The sequence below is a fragment of the Rousettus aegyptiacus genome, unplaced genomic scaffold (assembly GCF_014176215.1).
Source record: "Rousettus aegyptiacus isolate mRouAeg1 unplaced genomic scaffold, mRouAeg1.p scaffold_m13_p_6, whole genome shotgun sequence".
Classification (NCBI taxonomy): domain Eukaryota; kingdom Metazoa; phylum Chordata; class Mammalia; order Chiroptera; family Pteropodidae; genus Rousettus; species Rousettus aegyptiacus.
The window spans coordinates 110,929,179-110,955,531 of record NW_023416309.1 but is presented as its reverse complement, the minus strand read 5'-3'; the positions used below and the strand labels follow the sequence as shown (position 1 = coordinate 110,955,531).

The window sequence follows — 26,353 nt, the reverse complement described above, 5'->3', positions numbered from 1 at the left end:
ATTCAAGACCCTTGGGATCACACTGGGCCCACCTCATTAATCTAGCGTACTCTCCCCATCTCATGGTCCTTCACTTAATCATTCTGGGAATTAGGATGTGAACAACTTTGGGGATCGTGAATCCAATTACATAAAGTTTAAAACTGGCAAAAAATGAATCTAATTGGGATAGTGTCTGGCCTTGAGGAGTCATGTAGGGAACTCTGAGGGGCTGGCAGTGTTTTATTTCCTGATCTGGGTGCTGGTTACACAGATGTATTCATCCATAAAAAAATCATTGACCTATACAGTTATGATGTGTATACTTCTTTGAATATATGTTATACTTCAATAAAATAGTTTATTACCCAAACACAGACATTTTGCTACCCAGAACAGACAACCTCTGCCTTTGTGTAGCTTTCATTCTAGTGGAGATAAAGAAAGAAATTATTACAACGCATGACATGTATTATGAAGGAAATTAACGAGGTTCTGCAACACACTTTTGGGGGAAGATTTAGATTCAGCATTCAGGAAACGCCTCCCTCAGAAGGAGACATCTAAACTAATACCTAAAGGAGGAGATGGTGCCAGCCATACCAGCCTCTGGGGAAAGAGTGTTCCAGGCAGAGGAGACAGCAAGGTCAAAGGCCCTAAGGTAGAAAGAGCTTGACCTATATTAAAAACTGAAGGAAGCCCAGCGTCGCTGGAGTTCAGTGATGAAATTGGAGTTAGGGCCATGAAAAGGAGCTGGGATTTTTGTTCCCCAAGTAGACAAAGAGAACCAAGAAAAAGCTTTTCATTTCGGAGGCTTCTGCTGTAGAAGGGACGTGGTGGTGGAATGGGCAGGGCTGGTAGCACTGGAGAAGGAGCAAGACGAAAAACATTTTGGGTATAGAACTAAGATGTGCCGATGAATTGACCCAAGCACTGGAGTGACGCCTTCAACTTCTGGCTCCAGTAACTAGGTGGTGGTGATGCCATTTATTAAGATGGGCATAAAATAATTCTAAGGGACAAGCAGGTTAGAGGCCTGAGTTCCAGAAGGACCTGGTCAGGACCCCAAGCGCACCAAGTTCCCCTCCTCATTCCTCATTCTGCAGCTCTGTGGTCATGTAACTACAGCAACCAGGGCTGTCCCAAGGGAGCTTAGGAAGGCTCCAGAGGAAAGCTGGGGCAGGGAGCTGAGTGCTTTTTGCCAGACCAATGACAAGCAGCCCCCAACCTGAGGATTCACCTTCACTGCCTGGAGCTAAAAATGTTTTCAGCGATAACTTAGATGACGCTCATGTTTGAAAATATCCAGCTCTTGGGCCATCTCTCAGCCTTTGGCCTTTTACCACACTCACACTGGCCACGCCCCCTACCGGATTTGGTTCATTAACACCTGGGCTCCTTGCCATCAGGGCAGATTTGGTATTTTCTAAACTATTCCATAGCGAGGAAAATTAGATCTGCCTTTGAAGAAGGGAATTAGTTAGCCTCCCTGAGCTACCAGCCCGCAAGCCCTGGGATCTATTTCAGGCCTTTTCAAACTCTCAGCAGGGTAGACAGCTGAGCCCACAGGTGAGATGTTTAAACAACCTGACCTCCGGAACCCCCAGAGCCTGGCGCCTCGTTCGTGTGTCAGGTAGACCTATTTCACGATATTCCTTGTCGGTGGCATCAAGACATGGCGGTGATGGACGATGTCCCCCAAGCCTTGCGCATTATAGTCTCCTGAGGTCGGTTTCACACTCTGGGGGCCAGAAGCGCTCCCCCAGTTCCCACCTGAGCTCACCCCGGAAATGCAAGCCCCGACCCTGAAGGTGAGACCAGAGCGCATATACTAACCCCCGGAGGCGCTCGAGCCGGATGAAAAGATGCAAACGCCCTCCCCGCGGGGCGGGCTCGGGACCCTGGCGACACATCCCATTCCCACAGCCCAGCCCACCGGAAATGACGGCTTCTGCGCAGGCCGCGCTGACGTTGGAGGGTCCCCGGCAGCACCAGTCACGCGAGTCACGCGAGTCACGCTGGGGGAGGGCCAGAGTGCCGGTCAGGATGCTCGGCCAGCACCTCTGAGCCCTCGGGGTTTCCGCCCCTCCACGCACACTGCACATGTTGGGTTCAAATGACACCAGGACACCCTCCTTGGGTGCCCCCACCCCCGCAGGCCTAGCTGCCCTCCCTGTCCTCAGATATTCCGGCACTGGGCACACATGGCACTGAATGCCCTCGCCCTATCTGTCCCCTCCACCAGACTGAGATCAGCGCCTGGCAGGGTAAGGCACTCGGTACATTTGAATGAGTGAGGTCATCTGGTGTCCCCTCCTCCCTTGCCCCACAAACCATCCGAGTGAGTGTGTCCCACACAAGCGTCTGCTCTAAAAGGGGAGGTCTTAATTGTATTTTCAGTCCCTGTCGTCAGGAAGTGCTTCCGGACATCTGTCCGCCTGCCTCAAATCCTTGCAGTTTAAACCCTCCAGCCCGTCATCGGGGGCGTGACCTTTGGGACACGTGTGCTGAGTGTCCTGTGACCGCTTCCTTACTCCTTCAATACCTCCTCATAGGGTCGTTGGGAGAATTTGTGAGTTAGCACAGGCCAAGTGCTTAGAGCAGAGCCTGGGCCACGTAAGCAGAGTCGGTGTTTGCCTTTAGAATCATTATTCTAACTTTTTTTTTTTTTAACTGGAGGATCTATTCCTTGCCCATTACTATGCCTCTGGGGAGGCCCGTCCGGGGACCTTACCTTCCTGGTGGGGTGTGGGAGCTAAGGGGGCAGGTGAGGCCTTCGGTCAAAGCTGGAGCCGTGAGCCTGAGACCCGCGGAGAAGCTCCAGACACGCATGCTCACTGCCAGCGGCCTGGGCTCCGCCTGTGTCCCGCATGCTCACTTCGCAGTGTGCAGGACCCTACACGAGGGCATCTACCTCTCCTCGGACCGAGAGCTCCTAAGGGTGGACACACAGCAGGTGCCCAACGAATGAACAAACGAATGCTCTAGAGCCAGTGGTAGAACCATATTTCTTGGTTCTCCTTTGTCCTTCTCCACCCCAGGTCAGAGCCACCTGCCCCACCTGAAAGGCTCCTAAAGGTACTAAGAAACGAATCTGAGAAGCAGTTGGTGAAACGTGTCATTCCTACTGACTGAAGTGGACAACCAAAGTGGTCCCATCTTCTATGATCATCCGGGAGTTATCTTCACTCATTCACCCACTAAATAATTGCCTTGTGCCCTGCCAGGGCTGGGTGCTGGGGATGCAGGGAACAAGCCGAGCCCAGTCTCTGCTCACACAGCTTGCATTTCCATGGGAGAGACAGACATAAGCCAAATAAAAAGACAGAAATATTTAAAATGGTGATAAAAGTTTTAGGAAACACACCAAGGGGCTGAAATCACAACAGCCAGGGATGGGAAATCTTTCAGGAAAAGAGACTTTAAAGATAAGCCCCCAAGGACGAGAAGGGGACAGCCACAAGGAGAGTCAGAGGCGGGATGTCCTAGGTGAAGGAACGGCTCGTACAGGGATTGATTGGGGCAGAAAGAGCTTAGGGGGCTTGAGGAAATGAAGGAAAAGAAGTGCAGGTGGAGCCTGGGGGGGGTTGGGGTGGGGGCTGGGGACTGGGGTGGTGTGGGGGGGGAGTATTGGGGGAGGGGAGCCGATGAGGAAGGGCCCTGGAGGTCAGGGTGCAGCCCTGAGGAAATTGCTCCTGACAAGGTCTCAGGTGTTTTCAGTGGGGGAGCGTCGTGAGCTGCGTTTTACTACTCCGGGCTCTTCTGTAGAGAAGAGATTCGAGGGGGGAGGCGTGGAGGCTGCCGTCGGTGGGAGACGATGGGACCTCCAGCGGTGGAGATGAGGAAGGTAGGAAATACAGTATTCACGTCTGGGGCATAATGTCAGCAGGAGACGGTGGCGGATGGACTTGGGGGTGACAAGAGGAGAGCCATCAAGGGTGACACCGGCTTTCTGGCGATGCCGTTTACTGAGGTGAGACGACTTAGAGACAAAGGTCAGGAGGGAAAAGGACTGGGCCTGGGGGCGGGGGGAGTGCGGAAAGCAGAATCACCTGCGATGTGGCAGTTTTAAACCGGGCGCCAACTTCTTTGACACTTCTTCCACGGGGACGTAGGGTCCCCTCCCTTCGACCCCGATGGGCTTGTGATCGCTTTCACCAATCGAGTATGGTGGAAGTGACTGTATGTTATTCTCGGGCCAAACAGCCATGCGGCTTCCTCCTCTGTCTCTTGGGACACCCTCTTGTGTTTGTACCCTTTGGGACACTCCTTCTCAGAGCCCAAAGAGTTACTGTGGGAGGCCAGGCCACATGCAGAGGCCCCATGTTGCTGATCCTGTCTTTAGCCGAAGCTGACCCCAGCCGTTTTCTCCCACCCAGATGCCAGATATGTGAGTGAAGAAGCCTCCAGATGCTTCCAGCAAGTTCATTTCTCCCCTAGCCATTCTGGTCCTCTCAGCTGAGACCCCAGACATCGTGGAGCAGACACGAGCCACCTCAGCTGGGTTCCATTTGAGTCACCACTGAATTTATAATAAGTGTTTGTTGTTCTACACCAAGCTTGGTGGGGAGGCAGCGTGAGAACCTAGAACGTGCATCAAACCGACGACCAAGCTCCAGGATTCCACCTCGCCAGCATCACCGGCATCCTTGTCTCCATCCCGCCTGTGACTGCCTCATCATCCCTCACCTCATCACCCAGCTGGATTCCCTGTGTTCGGGTCACATGATCTTTCCTGCAGCAGCCAGAATGACTTTGCTAAGACACGATGACATTCAACGACATTATTCCCCTTCTTCAAAGGCTCCTCGTTGCTCATAGAGTAAGGTAGAAGCTCCTTAACGGGATGTTTGTTCTGACCCTGGTGCCCCTCTCAAGCTTCATCCTTGTCACTGTCTGCCTTTCACGGCAACTAGGTGTTTCCATTCTCTGGTTCTACCAGGCTCTCTACACTTCTGGGCTGTCCTGCTCACTCCGCCTGCCTGGATGCGGGACATGTTCCCTTTGCTCGTTCAGATTTCTGTCCATCATCTCCATCTGCTCTGTGCCCGGGAGGCTGAAGCTTGTGTGGGCTGCACGCGTGGGTGCCTTGCTCTCTGGCCGTCTGTAAGTCTGCTGACCTGAAGCGCCAGCAGGAAATCGGAAATGGGGTGGGGTGTCCATTCAACAGCGCCCTCCCTTCCAGACCCTGGGAGGCCACCGCTCCTGTCAGCCCGTTCCTACAGCCGGGCTCTCTTCCTCCGGGTTCTGGCAACCTTTCCTCCCCTCGCCCCTTCAGGCTTAAGGATGGCAGAGGCTCCCTGCTGCTTCTAGCCCCAGAGTGCTTTGCAGCCCTTGCTGGTTTCCGTCTCCCTGTACATCACCTCTTGATCAAACTCTCTTTGCTTAGTCCTCTGGGTGTTCTGTCTATTTCCTGTTGGGACCCTGACTGATACTCTCCGTCGTCCTCCAAACCTCAGCCCTGCCTCCCCTACTCTGTTGAGTCTTCCTTCGCCGGTTCCCACCAGGGCTCTGGACAGACTCCCAGTCTCGACCCCATAACTCTCTATGGCCTGTGTTGTTGCCCTGCACGTCTCCTCTCTTTAGTGGGAATTTGCCTTTGTAGCTCAGGCCTCGGCACCTTGCAAAGTCTCTGGTACTTTGTAGGTGCCGAGTCAATGTTTGTTGCGTGATTGATGGTTGAATTCATAAATAAAAGCTCTCCAAGGACAGTGGCGAGAGCCGCAGACCAGTGACTCTTCCTTTATACTGGGCATAAAAGGAGGTTTTTCACATGAGAAACCATAGCTAAGAACTTACCAGGGAATCATCAAATTAAGGGATAGTGATTTCTTTAAACTTTCAAAAGCTCTCTTTTACTACTAATAGGTTTTTGGGTATATGTCCAGTCTTTTTTCTTAAAAAAAAAAAATTTCATAACAAAAGTTTTCAAGCACACATAAAAGTAGAGAAAACAATCAAAGGATCTCCATAGACTCAATCCACATTCAACAATTACTGCGATTCTGCCACATTTGCTTCCTCTCTCCCATTGTTCTTTGTCTTGTTTTCTTTGTTGCAATATTTTCAAGCAAATCCCAATCATTCGGCCATCTTCCCTCTACACACTGCAGGATGCCTCACTAAAAAATGACCAACGGCATTGGAAAAACATGCTCGCTGGCGGAATTAGGATGTTAAGTTTAACTTAGAGACAGTAAACAAAGGATGGGACTAAACAAGTATTTTTCTATCTAGATGTGCTAGCAGTCACCTTCCTCAAGACAATGTTAATATATATATTTTTTCATACTATGGGGTCGAGAGTGCACAGGGACCTTGGAAGATTTTCTGAAGATGAACATTAAGATTTTCTGGGGAAACAAAAAAGATTTTCTGAGGAGCAGGATGTCCAGTGAATGGGAGACCGACCACCTGAGGTTGGATAAGGTTAAGTGGACTCATGTAAATCTCTCCCATGAAAACTGATGTAAAGAAAGAATGAGGTCTACGGGTGACCAGTAATATTTCAGTGGTATTTGAAGTCCCTGGTTGCAAACCCCAGAGATGGCTCTGAGTGATGGCAAGACCAAAGGGCGCACAATTACTTCCTTAGAATGGACAGTTAACACCTGCTCTGAGTTTTTGTTCTTTTAAAGTCAAGTTTATGGAGGTATAATTTATGTACAATAAAATTCACCCCTCGTAGGTGGTCATATTAACCTCGATGAACATATACAGTCATGGAACCACCACCGCAATCAAACACAGAATGTTTTCATCACCTCCCAAACTTCCTCCTATCCTTTAGCAGTCAACCCCCTTATCCTGCTTCTGGTCCATGGCAACCACGGATCTGTCCCAACGTTTGCCTTTTCCAGAATGTCGTACAAATGATATAATACAGTTGCCTTTTGTGTCTGGCACTATGCTTTTGAGATAATTCACATCATTCCTGCATGAATAGGTAGCTCATTCCTTTTTTCGCTGAGTACTAGTCTCTGTGTATGGAGGAGCCACAATCTGTATATTCACTAGATGATGGACATTTGGGTTGTTTCCAGTTTGGGGTGATTATGAATGAAATTGTTATAAGCATTACACAGACTTTTTGTGTGGATGTATGTCTTCATTTCTCCTGGGTAAATACCACGAATGGATCACTGAGTCATATAGTAATTGTATTTTTAACTTCCTAAGAAAATATAAAAGCTCCCTATCCTTGCCAGTTTTAGTATGTCAGATTCTTTTTTAACCTGTTCTAGTAGGTATGTAATGGTTATCATACTGTGGTTTCAATTTGCATCTCCCTAATGTCTAAGATTCAGAGTTTTACTGTCACTCTGACCTGGACTGGGGCATTTAAAAAATGCCAAATAAAGGTACCATTCATTTGTTAACTCGGAGTAATTAGAAAGGCCACGGCGGCTGCCCAGGATTTAATCTAGGGCAAGGAAACTACACCTCTGGAGCAAGGACAGAGCTGTTCTGTCCGCTCTGCTCATTTGGTGACATGGGGACACTCTTTCCCCCTCCTCCCACTCCTGTTCTGTCCTGCCTTCATGCCACCCTTTTGCGGCCTAGATGGCGCGTCCCTCATTTTTCACCTGCGGAATTCCTATTTAAGCTGTCACTGCCTTTTGAAGCAGCTGCAATTTCCAGAAGCTTCCAGACATAGCATGCAAGATGACACTGTGGAAAAAGTGCAGCCTCTTTTAGGGCCAGACTTGGATTTTGCTGTTTTAGCTTTGTTCCTTACTAGTTGTGTGACTTTGGGAAAGTAACTTAAATGCTTTGAGTCTCTGTTTCCCCGAGTGTAAAAATATGGGTAATATTCACCTTAGAGGTAGGTTTTTGTTGTTAGAGATATCGTTGTCACATTATTATTATTAATTGTTATTAATTATTATCATTAATTATTATTATTAATTTACCTCTATCAGCACTTACTAAGGTGAACCATAATTGATTCTTTCCTTAGCTAATTGCTCCTAAAAGGCAGGACCTGTGACTTCGGCTCCTATGCCCGGGTCCCTGATAGTGTCGCTACATACCAGCCCTTCGACATTTGTTGAAATGGATGAACTTAAAAGGATTTTCAGGGAGGGCAAGTGGCCAGAAAGGAGTTGTAGGACGAGGAGGGACGTCCTGGTCTCATCAGGCCCGCGAGCTGCTTTCCTGGATCTGGGGCACTGAGTGAGCCTCCCTTCCACAGAACGGACGGCTGAGGCTAGGGCTGTCTGAATATGCGGGTTTGACAGGTCACAAAAAGGGAAGCAGATGCTCAGAAAAAAAATGGGGAGGATAAGGGTTGACCGAGAAGAAACTCAAGGGCGGGGGCTGGCTGAGAAAGTGTGGGCCCTTTCTCAGTGATGGCGTGGGGACTAATGGTGAGAATGGGGGCGGGGACGGGAGGCCGAGAGGGTTGTGGGCCTTGGGGCTGGGTGAGAATAGGAGAGATGGACCGGGACAACGCTCGGACGCAGAAGGAAGGGCGCGGAGGCATCGGCTCGGGTTGAGAAGTGCGTGCGGTTACTCTACGTCTGCTTTAGGTCGGATGGACTGACTCTGAGCGTCAGGAGAGGATCAAGCTCCGAGCGGCAGGTGTTGGGGGGCGGAGCCACGCAGGGCGGAGCCAAGAAGGGGCGGGACCTACGCCTGCCGGTGGGCGGGGCTCGCCGCTCAGCTCCTGCGAGAGCAGCGGGGGCCGAGGAGCTGGAGCTGGATCCCGAGCCGTGGCCGGGGCGGGAGTCTGGGCCGGAACGGGCTCCAACGATATGGGGTCGGCCGACTCCAAGCTGAATTTCCGAAAGGCGGTGATCCAGCTCACCACCAAGACGCAGGTGCGCCCGGGGCCCCGGCCTCTCCCGAGACCCACCTGCCGGGCTGGGGGCTGGGCAGGACCGGGGGGCTGTGCGAACTTGGCTTACCCTGAGATGGGGATACCAGCTGGCCTGGAGGGTGACACTGAGGCCAGGGCCGGAGCCGAACACCTTGGCCTGTATCCCAGGGCTCATTCCCCTAGCCCCCCCATCTCTAGCCTCCTTTCCCGGGAGCATCTTTCTCCCTGCAGCCGCTGCTGCCACCTTAGGCTGACGTGTGCCTACTTCCGAGCCGGTGTCGCCGCTGTCCGCCCCCTGTCTCTCCTACCGCCCCCTCCTCTAACCTTGCATCGTGAACCTCTCCCCGCCTCCACCCTCCCGTCCACCTCCCTGATCCCCTCCCTGCCCCTTGATGCCCGCGGGTCCGGGACGCACGGACCCGGCTGACTCAAAGCAAACAAAGCGGGGCCAGCGCCCGCCCCGGCCGGGGAAACAGCTGGTGCGCGGAGGCAGAGGCCTGGCTGGGCCCAGGTCCTTGCCCACGCCTGGGAAGGCCCAGGTCTGCCTGGGCACATGCACAGAGTAGCGAGCAGCGCTGCGGTCTGGCAAGGGGACCTGTCCCCAGGCGCATGGAGTCCAGTTTCCCGGCTGGGACCACTGCTGCGGGGGGCTTCTCCTCTGAGGTCCAGCGGTGGGGATGGCTGTGTTTGCGGTACCCTCTGTTCTCTGGGTGGGGGCTGAGAAACCTCCAGATTGCTCTCGCCCCGCTGGTGTGGGGCCTGGGAGTCTCGCAGCCCAGCCCACGCTTGCACACTCCCCTGAGTGGTCCACAGGTGGCACAGAGTCCACCTCCTTGGCCCTGACGAACAGGGCATAGCCCCAGCAAGGCTGCTCCCTTGCCCATTCTTTGTCTCCTCACCCTTTGAACCAGGCCATTCTGGCCACGGAAATACCAGCCCTGAATCCCCAGATCCCTCACTTTCAAGGGAGTCAGGACCTGCTGCTATCCGGGACTTTCCTCTTACCCCCGCCCCCACTCCCACGCTGCTGCTCCCTGGGGCTCTCTCCTGCTCTTGGCAGTGAGAGTGGGCCCGAGGGAGCCATTTCTCCACAGCCAGCTGCTCGCAGCTCCAGAGGCCAGACCTCTGGTCCCACCCTTTTTCATTCCCACTCGAGAAAAGTCAGGTGCCTACAAATGCTCATGGCCGCTGGAGTTTGATAGAAACCAGATCCTGCTTCTTGCCACTTCCCCCAAGGCTCTTGTTTATTTCTGGCATGGGATGGGGCTTCTAGGTCTGTGGATGGCAGGTGGGCCAGCCCCTCGAAGTGAGGCCACAGGGAGAGGAGGGAGGGAGGCTCCCTTGTTTACCTACCTGTAGAGGGAAACCCGTTGTTGGAGAAATGAACTATGGGCTGTTGGCTCAACTGCCAGGGTCCTTTGCTGGGCCAGCAGGACTGGCTCAATCAGGTCCCAAAGGACCCGGGTGGACTAGATTCCTACCTGCGCCAGCCCCCCTTCCCCAAAATACAATGATGGAACTGACTGAGGACAGTGAATTGTCTTGGGACAGGTCCAGAGCCAGAAACCAGCCTGGGTCTCCCTCCGTGGAGCACTGGGGCCCTGCAGGTGGGAGGGGACCGGGGCCATCTGGAGGGAGAGACCCTCAGGGGCCAAAGCCTCAGGCCCTGTGGAGTGAGTGACCTGGCTTGGGCAGCTCGGGAGTGAGGACCAGATTCCAGATGATCATTCCAGACCTTGCCACTTGGTGTCCCCAAGGAGATTCAGGCCCGTTGTCCAGAGGGTGTCCTCGGGTTCCAGGCCCTCGGAGGCTGTTCTGAGAACACAGAATTTCACTCTGGGCACCGGACAAGCCGACCCAGCACCTTGCCTGTGGCCTGAGCTGCCTCTGCTCGGCCTTCCTGCCTCCCATGCTGCATCCTGTTTTTTTCCTGCCCTGGGCTAGGCCTGACCCTGTCCCGAGTGCCAGCAGCGTTGGCTGTGTTTCCTGAGCCTTTCCCAGGTGGGTGGGGCCCTGGAGCAGGGACATTCCTGGATCTGGGACCCTCTTTTAGGTCCTGCCCGTTTGGGGGTTCTCTGTCATCGGCCAGATGAGACCTGGTGGGTCCATGTTTACATGTGTGTGCATGTATATGCATGTGAATGCCATGGTGACACCATCCTCCAGAACAGGTCACCCTCAGCAGGCTGGCGCTCTGCTGGTCTTTCCCTCCTCCTGCCAAAGGAGGTTCAAAAGATGCAGCTTGTCTCCCCGGCCAGCGAGGGGTCTGGCCCAAGCAGGACCTGGCAGAGCAGGGTGGGAATAAACCTGGTTTCCCACCAGCGTGGCTCAGGCCCGATGCCCCTGGCTGCAGGGGTATGCCCCCATTCCAGCACAAATACCCTTTTCAAAGAAACTGACTGGATTCTAGAGCTTCCTTGGGTTGAGTGGAGCCTGGGGGTGGGGGTGGGGGTAACTGAGGCAGGAGCAAAGCCATGTTTCTCCCCTCAGAAGTCTAAGGGGCCCCAGTGACCCTCACCAATATCTGTAACATCAGGCCAGCCTGGTATGGTCAGGTAATGGTCACCAAATTGAAGTGTCCAAACCACAGTGAGATCAGGAGAGGAGGCCTATTTGGAGAAGGGGGAGGTAAAAGTCTCCACTCTTGAAGTTCAAGGCCAGCTCCTCTGCTTTCCAGCTGGACTACCCTGCGGATCCTTGCCTGATGAACTAGGTCAGAGGTCAGGCCCACTTGGTGCTTAGAGGAGTTGTTGCCCCTTTAAGGGAGCAGTGACTTCCTGGGAGGTGGGGAAAGTGTAGAGATGGGACCTTCCCAGAGGTGCTCCCAGACTGTGGGGGACTCTGCACGTTTTCTGGGTTGTCCTTTCCCACCCCGACACCCACACTGGACCCCAGTGAGTGGCAGAGGGCTATCCTGGTCGAGGGCTCGAGGGCCAGCAAACCCAGCCCAGGGCCCCTCCTTTGGCCTTTGTCCCTCTCTCTGAGCTAACTCGCTCCACCAGTTCTGGGTCTGAGCGGGCCCTGGTGCCAGGCCTGTCCAGAGGGCCAGGGCAACACGCTGCCCTTGGAGGGGGGTGTTGCCTGAGGAGTGGGCCAGGTTACACCTGGACCTTGGTGAGCCTTGTGGCCCCAGCCCTGAGTTTGGACAGCCCCACTGTCCCTCAGCCTTGCCTAGTAACCTGGCTGAGGGGGGTCTCTAGGACTAATTACAGCCTATGGCAATCCTATGGCTGAGGAGCTGCCATATGCCTCAGCTGTGAGGTCAGGGACTGAGGCCAGGGCATTGAGATCTGGGGAGGAGGGGACCATGGGGCATCTGTGACCCTGGGGAGCAGGGTTCCAAGGTGGGGAGCAAGCCCCTCAGTCTGGAGCACTGGGAGACTTCTTGGGAGAAGTGGCATCAGAGGACAGAATTGTTTTTTAACAGGAGGCGTGTTTTCTGATGACAAGAGCAAGGCGTATTGCGTATGGGCTTGTGGTGGTGGCGGGGCCCTTCGGCAGCCCTTTCGGAGAAGGGAAAGGCTAGGTCGACTAGAGCAGACGGAAAAGCTCTTGCAGGAAGTGCTTTCCAGAAGCGTAAGGGCTCCTGGGCACCCTGGCCTCTCACAAAGAAAAAGTAGTCATGCTGCACTTACAGAAAAATGTAAAAGCCACCCAGAGAAATCACTGCTGTTAACGTCCTGCCGTTTTCTTCTGCGCTTTTATTACTATGTGATTTAACACAGAATTGTGACCATCTTCGTAGTTTTAGAGTTTGTCTTTTTCGCATAGCATGGCACTGTGAGCATTTCCCGTTCTTTAATATTCTTTGAAAACGTGATTCTGACGGCCGCCTACTATTCTGTGGTAGAAATGTGCCTTAAGATTTTAAGCATCCCCCATTTGTTGGTTATTTAGGTCGATTCCAACTTTTCACTGTTGTCAATGATAGCACTTCAGTAAACATCCTCACACCTACACATCTATCACTGCCTTAAGAAAGATTTCTGGAAGTAGAGTTTATGAGTCACATTGGTTGCCTGCATGATTCAAAAGGCATAAGTGTGTTTAAGGCGTATCACCTCAATGAGGCTGGTGAGACTTCGGAGTGTCTTAGGCGGGTGAGCAGGCTGGGAAGAAGGGACCGTGAGCAAAGGTGAGGAGAAGGTACGTCAGGGCTGTGTTGTGTGTTGTAGTGATAGTAAATGCAGGCGTGTGTGCCCGTGTGTATGCGTGTAGGCGTGTTTAAGTAGGCTCTTGTCTGACTGGCTGAGGTCTGGACTCAGTCCTGCAGGCAGAGGGGGGCCCTAAAGGTTTGTGCTTCGAATGCGGGCTGGGGACAATGTGGAGACTGGACTGAGGAGGGAAACGCGGAGGTGCAGCCCAGGCAAGAGCGGCCTGAACTGCAGGGCTGGTTCGCACCTGGGGAGCAGGTGCAGTCAGAGAGCCCTGGGTTGACCCTTGCAGATTTGACATCTGTTGGATGTGGTGGGGGGGGATGGGGCCTGGGGCCGAGGGAGGGCAGCTTGGGTGAAGGAAAGTGAGTACATGCCTCTTGTCTTCTCTCGAGAGGGAGGGGCACAGCCTGGTCTGGTCCCTGGGTACTTGTCCTAGCGATGTGGCCGGGGGAGGTCCCCGGGTGGAACGGCCTGGCCAGAGGAGGACGGCGACTTACCTCAGGGCATGGGTTGGGCTTTGGCTGCTGAACCCAATCAATGCCCGGCTGACCCCTCATCATCTGTGCCCCACATGTCCCCAGCCTGTCTGTGCCGGCTGGGGCTCGTGGTGGCTGAAGGATGTCCCCCACAAGGGTGGCTCCCGGGCACCAGCAGGGATGGAGTAGGGGGGCCGTGGCGTCCCTTTCAGGGGCTTCCTTGGCTACGGGTTGGGCAAACCGTGGGCCCATCGGCAAGGGCCGGTGCAACTCTGGACCCCGGGTTTCCCCGCAGCCCGTGGAAGCCACCGATGACGCCTTCTGGGACCAGTTCTGGGCAGACACAGCCACCTCGGTGCAGGATGTCTTTGCGCTGGTGCCAGCGGCAGAGATCCGGGCTGTGCGGGAGGAGTCGCCCTCCAACCTGGCCACTCTGTGCTATAAGGTGAGGGGTTCACCACCGTCTTGGGAAGGCTGACGCTGGCCCAGCTCTGTGGTCCAAAAAGGCGGGCACCCAGGACATCGCGCCCGCCCCGCTGCGGGCAGTCCTCGGGGTTCACCCACTTCTCTGAGTTCTGGGGCAGTGGTCATGGCAGCCGCCGTCCAAGGCTTCCCCAGGGCCAGCTCGGATTGAGCACTTGCCACATGTCGGCTCCTTTAGCTCACTCGCCCAGTGCGGTTGGTACTGCGGGTGTCACCATGTTACACGTGAGGAAACTGAGGCTCAGACAGGTGGTCACTTAGCAAAGTCGCACAGTGAGCGGTAGGCTGCTCTCTGGCCCACGTCCCATCCACCACCTGAGCTGGCTGACCCTGTCTGGACGGGTGGCCCTGCCTCTGCTCGTGAACCCGCTGCTTCTCCCCCTCCAAAGCCCGGAGTGCCCATCCCAACCTCAACGGCCAGGGCCCCACTCCCCTCCCTCTGGCATGCCCTTCCGCCCACAGGCCGTGGAGAAGCTGGTGCAGGGAGCTGAGAGTAGCTGCCACTCGGAGAAGGAGAAGCAGATTGTCCTGAACTGCAGCCGGCTTCTCACCCGAGTGCTGCCCTACATCTTTGAAGACCCTGACTGGAGGGGCTTCTTCTGGTCCACAGTGCCCGGGGCAGGACGAGGAGGGGTCTGTGGGCTCGGCCGGGCCGGGGGCTGGTTGGGAGGCAGTGTTATGGCGACAGGGAGAGCACCAGGTTCGGAGCCAGCCACTTTCCTTCAAACCTGTCCCGGGGTTTGAGAAGTGCAGGAGTTGGGGGGCGGGGGTGGGCTCAGCTCCTCCTCCAGGGCCTGGGTTCCTTCCCCTACAGCTGGGTAGAGGTGGGGGTATAGCCGCCGGGCCCTCTCCTTCCCTCTCCCACCCGCCCCCTCCCTGAGTTTGTCTCCAGGCACCTGGCAGGGGGCTGAGGCTCCAGAGGTTAGGGGACATGGCCGGTCCCCTCCCAGTCAGTGGGAGGTTTCCTCACTGCTCCCAGGCTGGCTCCCCACTGTGCCGCCTTCTGCCTTGGGAGGTTCGGGGTGATTGGGGGTCCACTTCCTTCTCCTGCCACTTCATCACTGCCCACAGTGCCTGCCGGGGCCCAGACCATGTCCTCCCGCCCCCAAGTCCGGGGGCTACCTCTCCTTGGCCGGCTACCCCTGAGGTGGCCCCTGTGTCCCGAGCAGGGGGAGGATGATGATGAGAATGCTCGGCCCCTGGCCGAGTCCCTGCTCCTGGCCGTCGCCGACTTGCTCTTCTGCCCTGATTTCACTGTCCAGAGCCACCGGAGGAGCTCTGTGGTGAGGGCGCCCCGACCCCCACCCCTGGGCTGGGGAGGGCTCTGCTGCCGGGTTGGGACTAGTTGATTTTCCCTTGGACAGGATGCTGTAGGGGCAGGGGCTGCTCTAAAAGAACTGGGCTGCCTGGCACGCATGGTCCCGGGGAGGGTGGTGGCTGGCACAGCTGGAGAGGAGCCAGCTGGTGCCTGGCCCTGCCCCCTGCATCCGGGAGGCTGGGCACAGGCTCCCATTGTCTTTGCCTGTGTGGTGGGTGGGGTAGGGCTTGGACGCAGGAGGCCGGGCTCTTTCACTTCCCCTGGGCTTATGGACTCAACCTTGCCCTCTGCCCCCCACGTCCACGCACCCAATTCCATTCCCCTCCCCAGCGCCCCCTCCCTGTCTCAATCTGGACTGAGCAAGTAAAAGAACCAGACCAAAGAAATGAGTTTCAAGGGATTGAGAACATTTATTTCGTCCGTTGTGCATTAGCACCTGAGGCATTTTGAGGGTCTGCCTTTTGGGTAATACGCAGGACTCTGCCCCTAGAGATGTCGGGGGACTTGGCCTGATCTCTCCCTGACCCTGTCCCCAGGACTCAGCAGAGGACGTCCACTCCCTAGATAGCTGTGAATACATCTGGGAGGCTGGCGTGGGCTTCGCTCACTCCCCGCAGCCCAACTACATCCACGACATGAACCGGTGAGCTTTCCCGGGCCCAGAGCCCGGGGCGCGAGGCGCGTAGCTAAAACCACGCTTGGGGCTTGCAAGAGACCCCGCCCACTCGTGTGACCCAACTTCCGCCTCACAAGGATAAAATGAGGTCATTTCTTTTCATGAACTTGAGCTGGGGCTGGGCAGGGTGGGCCTGCACCCCTCCTCCCCAATTTGGGGTCCTCAGGTGCTGAAGCTCCTCCATTAAACCCCCTCCCCAAGGATGGAGCTGCTGAAGCTGTTGCTGACATGCTTCTCCGAGGCCATGTACCTGCCCCCAGCTCCGGACAGTGGCAGCACCAACCCGTGGGTGCAGTTCTTTTGTTCCACGGAGAACAGGTGAGGGGCCCCCACCCGCCTTGCCTTTCATTCTCTTCCTCCTTGTTCCAGGCAGCTTAGAGCTGAGGCCACGCTCCCGTCCTACCGGGGTTATTTAACGGGGGCGTGCTGCCCCCTGGTGGTAATGACTTGTAACTTAACAGCCACACCTTACGCCAGCGCTGTCCAATGTCCCAGTGGACCCTGGGTGACTTGTGCCTGGATCCTCCATCTAGTAGAAATATAATGCGAACCACATGTGCGATTTAAACACTTATAGTAGCGACATTAAAAAAAGTAAAAATGAGACAGGTGAAGTTAATTTTAATATGTTCAATATAACCTGACATATCTGAAATAATAGCATTTAACAGGTAATCAACATATAAAATCATGGAGACGTTTCACATTCCCTCTTCATGCTTAGCTTTTGAGAACAGGTGTGTAGTTTACACTTACAGCACATCTCAGTTCAGCCCGGCCACATTTTAAGGTCTCAGGAGCTGCATGTGGCTTGTATCAGGTAGTGCAGTTTGGACAGTGGGCGGGGAGGGGATATAATGAATACCCCGAAGAGTGGGGAACCCCGGCCTGAGTGGGGGCGCTCATGGGCTGTAGGAACCATGTGAGTACCAGGAGGTGTCGTGTGGCGGGACTGAGTATTTGGAGCAGGTACCCGCGCTCCAGCTGTGCCGGGCTGTGCGGGCTCTGAGCGTCCTGGTTCACCCCCTTACTCCCAGACGCCGATGCCCGCCCACATGGCCTGCCTCAGCTTTCAGGTTTTCTGGCCTCCGGCCCAAACTTTTTTTTTTTTTTTTACTACTACAGAAGAGGAAGGAACCCAGGTGACTTCCTCCACCAGCCACAGTCAAAAGCTGGCCAGAGTTTTCTTTCTCACCAGCCTTATCAGGCAGACGGCCACACCTTGTCACTCACTTAACCTCTCTGGGTCCCAGTTTCCTCATCTGTAAGATGAGGAGTTTGAACTCTGACATTTTATGAATCTCAGAATGGAGTCATTCCGTGACCAGGGAACTGGGTGACCCAGCATGTGCTCTGCCCCCCCCCCCAGGGGCAGCCCACCTCCCTGTGGACCCCAAGCCCCTTCCCTGAAATTTCTAGGGAGGGTAGCTGCCCCTCAGAAACCTGGAGGGCATGTCATTATACATTTGTCCAAGCCTGGAGATCGTACAGCACCTTCCTCAATTTTGCTGTAAATCTCTTTTAAAAAATAATAAAAGAACAGGCTTCAGCCCCTGGCGGGGAGAATCCAAGGGGTCTGGACACGGTCTCCTACAAAGAGCCCCTCCTGACTAGCCATCCCACTCTTGGCAATGAATTCCTCCTGCCCTCGGCCCAGCCTGGCGCAGATCCCGGATGCAGGCAAGGACAAGGAGGGTTCCCTCTACTCAGGAAGGCACAAGCTCCTGGTTTTGTCCGCCCGGGCCCCAGCTCAGGGCCGGCTCTGAAACGCGGGCTGAGTGGAGGGGCGCTAGGCTCAGCTGCCTGCTGCCGGTCCCCCCCCCCCGCCCCCGGGCAAGGGAGGGGGGGCGGGGGCGGGGTCAGCCCGGTGGCGTCCCTGCAGCCTTCCCGCTCCTTTTTCCCTTCCCCCCACCCTGCAGACACGCCCTGCCCCTCTTCACCTCCCTCCTCAACACCGTGTGTGCCTATGACCCTGTGGGCTACGGGATCCCCTACAACCACCTGCTCTTCTCCGACTACCGGGAACCCCTGGCCGAGGAGGCCGTCCAGGTGCTCATCGTCACCTTGGACCATGACCACACCACCAGCGCCAGCCCCACTGTGGATGGCACCACTACGGGCACTGCCATGGATGACGCTGATGTAAGGACAGGAGGGGCCCTGCCAGCCTCGGGGTGGGTGGCACCCCCTCTAGCAGAGCTGGGCGCGGGGTACCCAGTGGGCACCTGGAGGCGAGTCTGGAGCTCTCTGAGGTCAAGTCGGTGCCGCCACTGCCGCCACCTGGGCCTGGGGCGGAGGCAGAGGGAGGGGCGCCCACTCACCCCAGCTCCACCCTTGGCAGCCTCCAGGGCCCGAGAACCTGTTTGTGAACTACCTGTCCCGCATCCATCGCGAGGAGGTGAGTCGAGCCCTGCTCTCACTCTGGTGGGCCCTCTCTGCCCACCACACAGTGGTTACAGCCTTGCAGGGGGGAGGGGGAGGCAGATGAGACAGGGCTGTGGGAGTCCTCACCCCTACATAAAGGAACCATAGTCCCCATGGACACGAGCCACCGAAGGCAAATTAGTGACAGTAAGACTGGGGGTTTTGAGATACAGAAAAGAGCTGAGGGCCTCAACTGGGTGATGATAACTGCGAAGGCTTCCAGGGGGAGGCGGCTCTGATGTCAAGTTTCTCAAAGGTCAGGAGAGAGGAATGACAGTGGACTTAAAGGTCAAGGAGACCCAAGTTCATGTGTCTTGTAACCTTGGGGGCATGGTCATGTGATTCCCAAAGCTCTAACCTCTGTAGCCATAAGATGGGGACAGTAGCTGCTCCCCTGCCTTGCCATGAGGGTTAACTGAGAGCACAGCCCAGTGCATATCAGGTGCTCAGTGAGTGACCCCTCTCGGCAGAGGGGAAGGGCCCCTCCAGACCAGCCCTGGACGCACATCCTGAGGCGCTCGCCCCAAGGCAGCTATTGATGATGCCGGAATCTGGGCGCCTCGGGCTTTCAGGGCGGGGTCAGTGAGGAGGCATTTGTGGGGCGCTGCAGGGAGCTGGACTGGACAGGCACCCGCTCTCCCCGCAGGACTTCCAGTTCATCCTCAAAGGCATCGCCCGGCTGCTCTCCAACCCCCTGCTCCAGACCTACCTGCCCAACTCCACCAAGAAGATCCAGTTCCACCAGGAGCTGCTGGTCCTCTTCTGGAAGCTCTGTGACTTCAACAAGGTGGGCGGGCAGCCACTCTGGGTAGCCTGGGCATGGGGGACTCCCAGGAGGGGGAGAAAGTGGGGCGGAGCTAGCCTTTTTTCCAACCCCTCTTTCCTGTTCCCCCCCTCTCCAGAAATTCCTCTTCTTTGTGCTGAAGAGCAGCGACGTGCTGGACATCCTCGTCCCGATCCTCTACTTCCTTAACGATGCCCGAGCAGATCAGTGTAAGGCTGAGGGCGGGGCATCGTGTGGGGGCATCGGATGGGGGCGTTCCACGAAGAGGGGCAGGTCCAGCCAGTCTGTCCCGCCTGCCGGGAGCTCAGGCCTGGTGCCCTGACCCTCAGGAAGGGCTTTTTCCAGTCCCGCCCCTCCATATGGGTCCGTGCCCTGGGCTCCCTTCCTCCCCTCCCCACCTGAGTAGTAACCCTCCTGTGCCACCTGCCGCAGCTCGGGTGGGCCTAATGCACATTGGTGTCTTCATCCTGCTGCTTCTGAGTGGGGAGCGGAACTTCGGGGTGCGGCTGAACAAGCCCTACTCAGTGCGGGTGCCCATGGATGTCCCCGTCTTCACGGGGACCCACGCGGACCTGCTCATCGTGGTAAGGGGGCACCTGGGAGCAGGGGGGCGATGTCCTCTTGGCTGAGTCTGGAGGTGGAAGGGACCCCATGGCTGCTCCTCTGCCTCTCCGCAAGGTATTCCACAAGATCATCACCAGCGGGCACCAGCGGCTGCAGCCGCTCTTCGATTGCCTGCTCACCATCGTGGTCAACGGTAAGGGGCCCAGAGCCCGCCTTCCCCGTGCTCACCACCAGGTGGCGCTAGGTCACAGGCCGACCGGCCTGCGCTCCCTGGTTCAAACCGGTCCGGTCTGATAAGGGCAGCCACCTATGAACTACTCGGTTTTCTAGTGGCCACATTAAACGAAACAAAAACAAAAATGAAACAAGTGACAGTAATTGTGTAATACATTTTATTTAATCTGCTATATCCTACATACCATCATCTCAGCATGTAACCAATATAAAAAATTATTGAGATGTTCGATATTCTTTTTCGCACCTAGTCTGCATCCGTGTGTGTTTCACACGTGAAGCACATGTCGGTCAGGACCACCTATGTCTCAAGTGCTTAATGGACCCATGTAGCTCATGGCTACTCTATCGGCCAGTGCGGGTTTGGGGAGGACACCTGCTGGGTGCTGTGTACCTGGGAGGGGAGGGGCTCAGATCGGCTGGGGAGCTAGGCCCAGCAAGGTGGGTGGTGATGGGCTGGGGCAGGATGACCTCGGCACGGCTGCCTTTTGGAGACCGTGGTCCTCGGTGAGGGGGACTGACTTCTCCGTGGTCTGCTTGGGACGCCAGAGTAGTTGGGGAGGGGCAGGGCGGTCTTTGGAGGCCTCCAGCCGGACTCTGAGCTCTGAGGCCTGCCCTTCCTTGCTCACTCGCTGGCTCTGTCCCTCAGATTTTAACGGAGCGCTGGCTAAGCGTGGCCAGCTCCGTGAATGCACTTGTGAACGAGACAGCCATTGTCTCTGCCCCAGCCTAGTGTGCCAGAAAGACGTGAAACAAGGAAGTACGCAGACCAACGTGTGACTTTAAGCTGTGTTCAGCCTTTCGCCTCTGAGTCCCCCCCACGGGCTGTGCAAAAAGTATATATTTAATTATATGGAGAATATCAGTTTGATAGTCTAGAAAGACCTGAAGGCCCTGAGTTTGTATTCCTGCCCAATCATTTTACAACTGGGGAACTTTGGGCAAGTTTATGAACCTCTCTGAGCCTCAGTTTTCTCATCTGTAAAATGGGGCCTCCCTCTCAGAAATGTGGGTGAGACGGCATGTGTGATTGGTTCTGTAAACAGTACAGCTGTCCACGTGGTGGAGAGACAAGGGTGGAGCTTAAACGTTCCCTGGGGCTCTGCAGAAGTTGTGGACAGCGTGGCAGGACCTCTGAAGTAGGGTCTTCCTGTCTTTTCAGAGAGTTCGTGGGCAGGGGGCAGGGAGGGCTTGGGGAGCGTCTTGTCCTGCCCAGGCCAGGATGTGCAGGGATGCCGGTGGGACCCCAGGGGTGAGCCGAGCCCTCCCTCGCAGTGTCCCCCTACCTCAAGAGCCTGTCCATGGTGGCCGCCAACAAGCTGCTCCACCTGCTGGAGGCCTTCTCCACGACCTGGTTCCTCTTCTCTGCCGCCCAGAACCACCACCTGGTCTTCTTCCTCCTGGAGGTCTTCAACAACATCATCCAGTACCAGTTCGATGGTGAGGCACCGGCCCTAACCCCTGGCCTGGACGAGGGTGGGGGCAGGGGCAGGAACCAGGATGGGCAGTGGGAAGGGCACCTTCATGTCAGAGGGGGCACAGCCCTCTGCCCCCCAGGTTGTCCGATGTGCATGTATTGAGCACCCGCTGTGTACCAAGCCCCATGCTGGGTGCAGGGGATCTGGTGGGGGACAACGTGGAGCCCACAGCTGGGGATGGAGGCATGGTGGGAGGCTTCATCCAGGTGGTCACCCAAACAGGCCACCTTACTCTGATGAGAGGGAAGTTCTGAGTGCTGTGAGGGGTGACACAGGTGCCAGGCTACCTGGTGTAGATTAGCACCTTTGCCACTTGATGGCTCCACGGCTGTGGGCACATGACATAACCTCGCTGAGTCTCAGTTTCCTCAGCCGCGATGGTCATAGCAATGGTATGAAGAGGCCCTGTCTCAGACGGTGTTGGGAGGATTAAGTAACATGACCTACAAAGGGCGCTCAGCACAGTGCCTGGCGACTTAGGTGTCAGCAGTTATTATTTCCAAAATAAGTAAAATTTGCACGGATGAATGGAGGGTGGGGGGGGGGGTCAAAAAGCATTTCAGGGAGGGGCAAGATATGCAAAGGCCCTGGGGTGAGATATGGCGAGGAGCAGGGACCAGAGAGGCGGACTGGGCACGGAGGGCCTGGCGAGCGTCTGCACCTTTGGCCAGAGCCGAGGAAATTCAGCATCGAGGGAGCACAGGGACAGCCCGCATGTCCTTTAGAGCGACAGTCGGAACACTGTGCAGCTAGCTGGCCCGTGTGCACTCGGGCGCGCTGTGCCCCTTAGTGCTGGTTGCGAGGGGTCTGGAAGGTGTCCGGGAGGGGCACAGGGAGGCCCCTCTGAGAAGCTCTTTCCCAGAAAGGTGACATCGTGGTATAGTCACCATTGGCACAAACCCCCGGCTGCCCGCCGCGCCTTGGCCGCCTGTCTTGGGCGCGTCTCCGCCCCCGGGGTTGACGCTGTCCCAGGAAGCCCGGCAGGCGGGGGTGGGGGAGGCGAAGGGCTCCCTGAGGCGAGGCTCTCCCTCCCCGCAGGCAACTCCAGCCTGGTGTACGCCATCATCCGGAAGCGCAGCGTCTTCCACCAGCTGGCCAGCCTGCCCGCCGACCCGCCCGCCATCCAGAAGGCTCTGCAGCGGCGCCGCCGGGCGCCCGAGCCCCTGTCCCGCAGCGGCTCACAGGAAGGCACCTCCATGGAGGGCTCGCGCCCAGCTGCCCCCGCCGAGCCAGGCACCCTCAAGACCAGCTTGGTGGCCACCCCAGGTCTGGCGCTGCTGGCGTGGGGCGGGGCGTGTGGGTCCTGGTGTGGCTGGGGAATGGGCGGGGTCTCTGGGAAGCACACGGCCTAAGTCGGGAAACTGGGGAGATGTGATGGCCAGGGTGATGGGGGTGGAAGTATTGGGGGACCCAGGAGGGAAGCTTCGAGGGAGAAGCTTCGAGGGAGCCCACACCTCGGGCCTGGGTGTGGGCTCCGGGAGCGCTGGGCACAGGGGCGGGGGGCATTGCATCTCCGAAGGGGGTGGGGGAAAGTGGGAGCTCCAGTGGCCCTGGGCAGGTGTCCTCGCACCCACCTGCCCCCCACCCCCGCAGGCATTGACAAGCTGACGGAGAAGTCCCAGGTGTCTGAGGATGGCACCTTGCGGTCTCTGGAGCCTGCGTCTCCGCAGAGCTCAGCAGATGGCTGCCCAGCTGAGGAGGTGAGAGACAGGGGTTCTTGGAGTGGGGTGAGGCTGGGCGCTCCCTTTCTCCCCAGCGTCTGCGGGATGGGCCCGGCCAGGGCACTCTGGGGTCACCTGCAGCAGAGGGGCAGACACCCAGCCGACTCTCTGGGAAGGGGGCTTTGACGGACCCTTGCCTTGTTTACTGGTCACATGCTCAAGCCCTCGACCTTCAGACTCCTCATCCATCAGCCTTATCTGAACCTGGGCTGGCCTTTACCCTAAATCTGTCACTGGACTGGGCTGGGTCAGGCAGGGCAAAGGGTGCTGGGCTGGGCTGTCCCCTCAGTTGAAGTGCCCCCCCCATACACATGGGCCAGTGGGGAGACCTCATTGCCGTCCCGACCCCGGGCTGTGGGAGGGGCTGGGAAGAGGGGCTGCTCCTCTGGCCTCTTCCCCCACCCTGTGCCCACTCTCTCTGTTCCTTCCCGGGACCAGGAGCCTGGCCAGGTGTGGCGGGAGCAGCGGCGACTGTCCAGCGCGTCCAGCAGTGGGCAGTGGAACCCAACGTCCGAGTGGGTGAGGGTTCGGGCAGGCGGCACCCAGGCGGGGGCTGGCCCGGGTGCCCCTGGCCTAGGGGCAGCTCAGTAAAGGCTTGATGGGCATGCGTCCAAGCCTAAAGACTGGCCTGGGAGCCAGGCTCGGGGTCAGTCCTTGTCGGGTGGCCTCTCTGACTCTGTCGCTTCCTGTCTCCAGCAGAGTTAAGCTTGGGTTGCCCACAGCACTAACTTTCTTAGTAGCTCACTCTTTTCAGTTCTTCCCCGAATCACTTGCCTAGTCCCTTATATGTCTCCCGAGACCGCCACGAATGGCACTTGCATGGGTATAATAAACGTCCCTACCTGCCTGCGCCTTCACGAATCCCTGAGGAGGGTTTCTGGCCCACAGTATGTACTCCAGGCGAGGCACATACTGTCCTGGGCACCGCCCCATGCCAGGCCCTCCTGGGGAGCCTGAAGTTCTGCATCAGGGGTCAGGCTGTCCCATAGCCTCTGGGGGCCGCTTTCCCAGCCCCAGCACCCCTGGCCCCTCCCCTCAGGTCCTCTCCTGGAAGTCGAAGTTGCCGCTGCAGACCATCATGCGGCTGCTCCAGGTGCTGGTCCCCCAGGTGGAGAAGATCTGCATTGACAAGTGAGGCTGGGGGCGGGGCGTGCTCTGAGGAGGGGCGGGTCCAGGCTGGGGGCGGGGCGTGCTCTGAGGAGGGGCGAGTCTAGGCTGGGGGCGGGGCGTGCTCTGAGGAGGGGCCGGTCCAGGCTTGGGCGGAGGTGGCCAGCAGCCTTGGGGATCCCGGTGAGCGCCGTGCTCCCCTCGACCTTCATGGTGGGCTTCCTCCCTCCCTCCCTGGCAGGGGCCTGACGGATGAGTCGGAGATCCTGAGGTTCCTGCAGCATGGCACCCTGGTGGGGCTGCTGCCCGTGCCCCACCCCATCCTCATCCGCAAGTACCAGGCCAACTCCGGCACGGCCATGTGGTTCCGCACCTACATGTGGGGCGTCATTTATCTGAGGTGGGCCCTGCGGGGGGCAGGGCAGGTACCAGCCTGGTGGGCCCAGCTTCCTCTCAGAGATGTGTCCGACGGGGCTCAGCGTCGGCCTCAGCCCTGGGTCCCACCATCGTAGTGGGCTTAATGTCGAGACAGTCGACCAGGTTCTGGTGGAGGCTGGTCACCCACTGCCCAGGGCGGGACACCAGGGTGGGAGGGGTCTGGGCTTTCCCACCGCCCAGCGTCTCCCCGGTCTTTTCTGCGGGGGAGGGGGGGGCCTCCCCGCACTCCATGACAGCCTACCCCCTCCCCAGGAACGTGGACCCGCCCGTGTGGTACGACACCGACGTGAAGCTGTTTGAGATCCAGCGGGTGTGAGGACGGAAGCCTGCACGGGGCAGAGGCCAGGGCAGCGGGGGTGGGGGCCCTGGTCCCCACCCCAAGCTTCCCCCTGACCCACTGTCCACCCGTTCTGAGCTTTAAGTTACTGTGATCAGGGCCGGGGGCCGGCAGAGTGGCCGAGGCCTGGGTGGCAGGCCTCGGAGGTCCCTTGCCACTGGGATGGTGGGAACTGGCTCCGACCCGCCTCCAGGAGCCTCCGGTCCCGAGGCCTGCAGGCCCGAGCCAGAGCCCCCACCTCACTCTGCTCCTTCTCCAGACCTGTTTCTATGCTGACCCTCAGCTCCTTTGCTGCCCACCCCCAGAGGCCACCAGGTCACTCTGCCCTAACAGGTTGCCCAAGAGGGCACCATGGACTGTCCCTCGAGGTGCTGGGCGGGGTGAGGGTAGCCAGTCCAAGCCTCCTAACCAGGTCGATGGCAGGCAGGGCCCACAGAAGGAAGACGTGTGACCAGTCTGCTGGAGGAGGAGGCTGGGGGTGGCTGACCGCAGAAGTCAGACTGGGGAACCCCACGCGTTTAGGGGGTTGGAGTGGGGTATTGTGGGTCTGCTGCTGTGTTCTCCCAGGTCAGTGGAGAGAGCCCAGCTTGCCCTTTTCTGATAACAGAAGCAAATGGAACGAGGAGGGGACAGGTTTGGGGCTCTCTGCCCGCACCCACACTACTGGTCAGGCGGTGGGGCCAGCATGCCACCCCTCCACCCTCCCCACCGTCCACCTGGCTCTGGCCTCTGGCTCTCCCTCACCCCACCTGTGTCCGTACAATCTTTGCTCCGTACAATCGGCCTCTGTACACAATAAACCCCCTCTCTACGCCCTGGCTCTTTGTGCTTAGAGGGGGGTATCCGGCCATGGCTCTTGTCATCAGGGGATCTGGGGACCCTGCCTCAGCGCCCGACTGCGAACCTGCGTCTGTCACTTTCTTGGTGGGGGATTGAGATTTGGACCCTGTCACCCAGGGCTGTGCCCTCTGGGCTCTGGCCACCTAGATAAGAGCCTGCACAGGAGAGGCGAGAGGCCCCCCTCCCGGCCTTCTGCACGGTCCCCCTGGGGGCTCTGCTGGCCCCAGGCAGCCACAGGGTGTGGGGCGGGGGGAGTCCCTGGCACCTTGACCCTGTGCTTGCCAGTGCCCAGCTTCATGGGGAGGGGCCAGGAGGAAGGCAAAAGCTGCCTGCAGGCTCGAGCAGTGTCCCTGGGTGACACCGTGGGCCTCACCCTAGGCCTCACCCTGGACCCAGCCCGCTGTTTGCACTGGGCTCAGGAAGATGGATGGGCTGCCCTTTCTGCCTGATGGCTCAGAGGATCCGGCAGGGCTGGGGACCCAGCAGCCAGAGGCCACAGCCTCTGTGGTGAGCCAG

General features: G+C 57.4%; 1 protein-coding gene and 1 long non-coding RNA gene across 2 annotated transcripts; both read left to right on the top strand.

Moving 5' to 3' along the window:
• The first annotated feature begins 1,978 nt into the window (after positions 1-1,978).
• LOC118604024 lies at positions 1,979-5,766 on the top strand. Its single transcript, XR_004951629.1, has 3 exons — positions 1,979-2,246; positions 3,866-3,952; positions 4,359-5,766. It is a non-coding gene; the product is annotated as an uncharacterized LOC118604024 (long non-coding RNA).
• A 2,881-nt stretch (positions 5,767-8,647) lies between these two features.
• HID1 (HID1 domain containing) lies at positions 8,648-25,847 on the top strand. The gene is made up of 19 exons (XM_016132566.2): positions 8,648-8,801; positions 13,729-13,878; positions 14,379-14,549; positions 15,086-15,199; positions 15,771-15,877; positions 16,112-16,228; positions 17,830-18,052; positions 18,252-18,308; positions 18,981-19,121; positions 19,237-19,327; positions 19,551-19,702; positions 19,797-19,875; positions 21,192-21,356; positions 22,433-22,660; positions 22,988-23,094; positions 23,554-23,634; positions 24,155-24,246; positions 24,464-24,622; positions 24,913-25,847. The coding sequence occupies exons 1-19, from the start codon at positions 8,736-8,738 to the stop codon at positions 24,974-24,976; spliced, it is 2,364 nt and encodes a 787-aa protein (XP_015988052.1). The 5' UTR covers positions 8,648-8,735; the 3' UTR covers positions 24,977-25,847.
• The last annotated feature ends 506 nt before the right edge of the window (positions 25,848-26,353 follow it).

Coding starts and splice junctions, on each gene's coding strand:
- HID1 (XM_016132566.2), top strand. CDS start 8,736: ATGGGGTCGGCCGACTCCAAGCTGAATTTCCGAAAGGCGGTGATCCAG. Junction 19,328..19,550: donor CGATGCCCGAGCAGATCAGT/GTAAGGCTGAGG, acceptor CACCTGCCGCAG/CTCGGGTGGGCCTAATGCAC. Junction 19,703..19,796: donor ACGCGGACCTGCTCATCGTG/GTAAGGGGGCAC, acceptor CCTCTCCGCAAG/GTATTCCACAAGATCATCAC.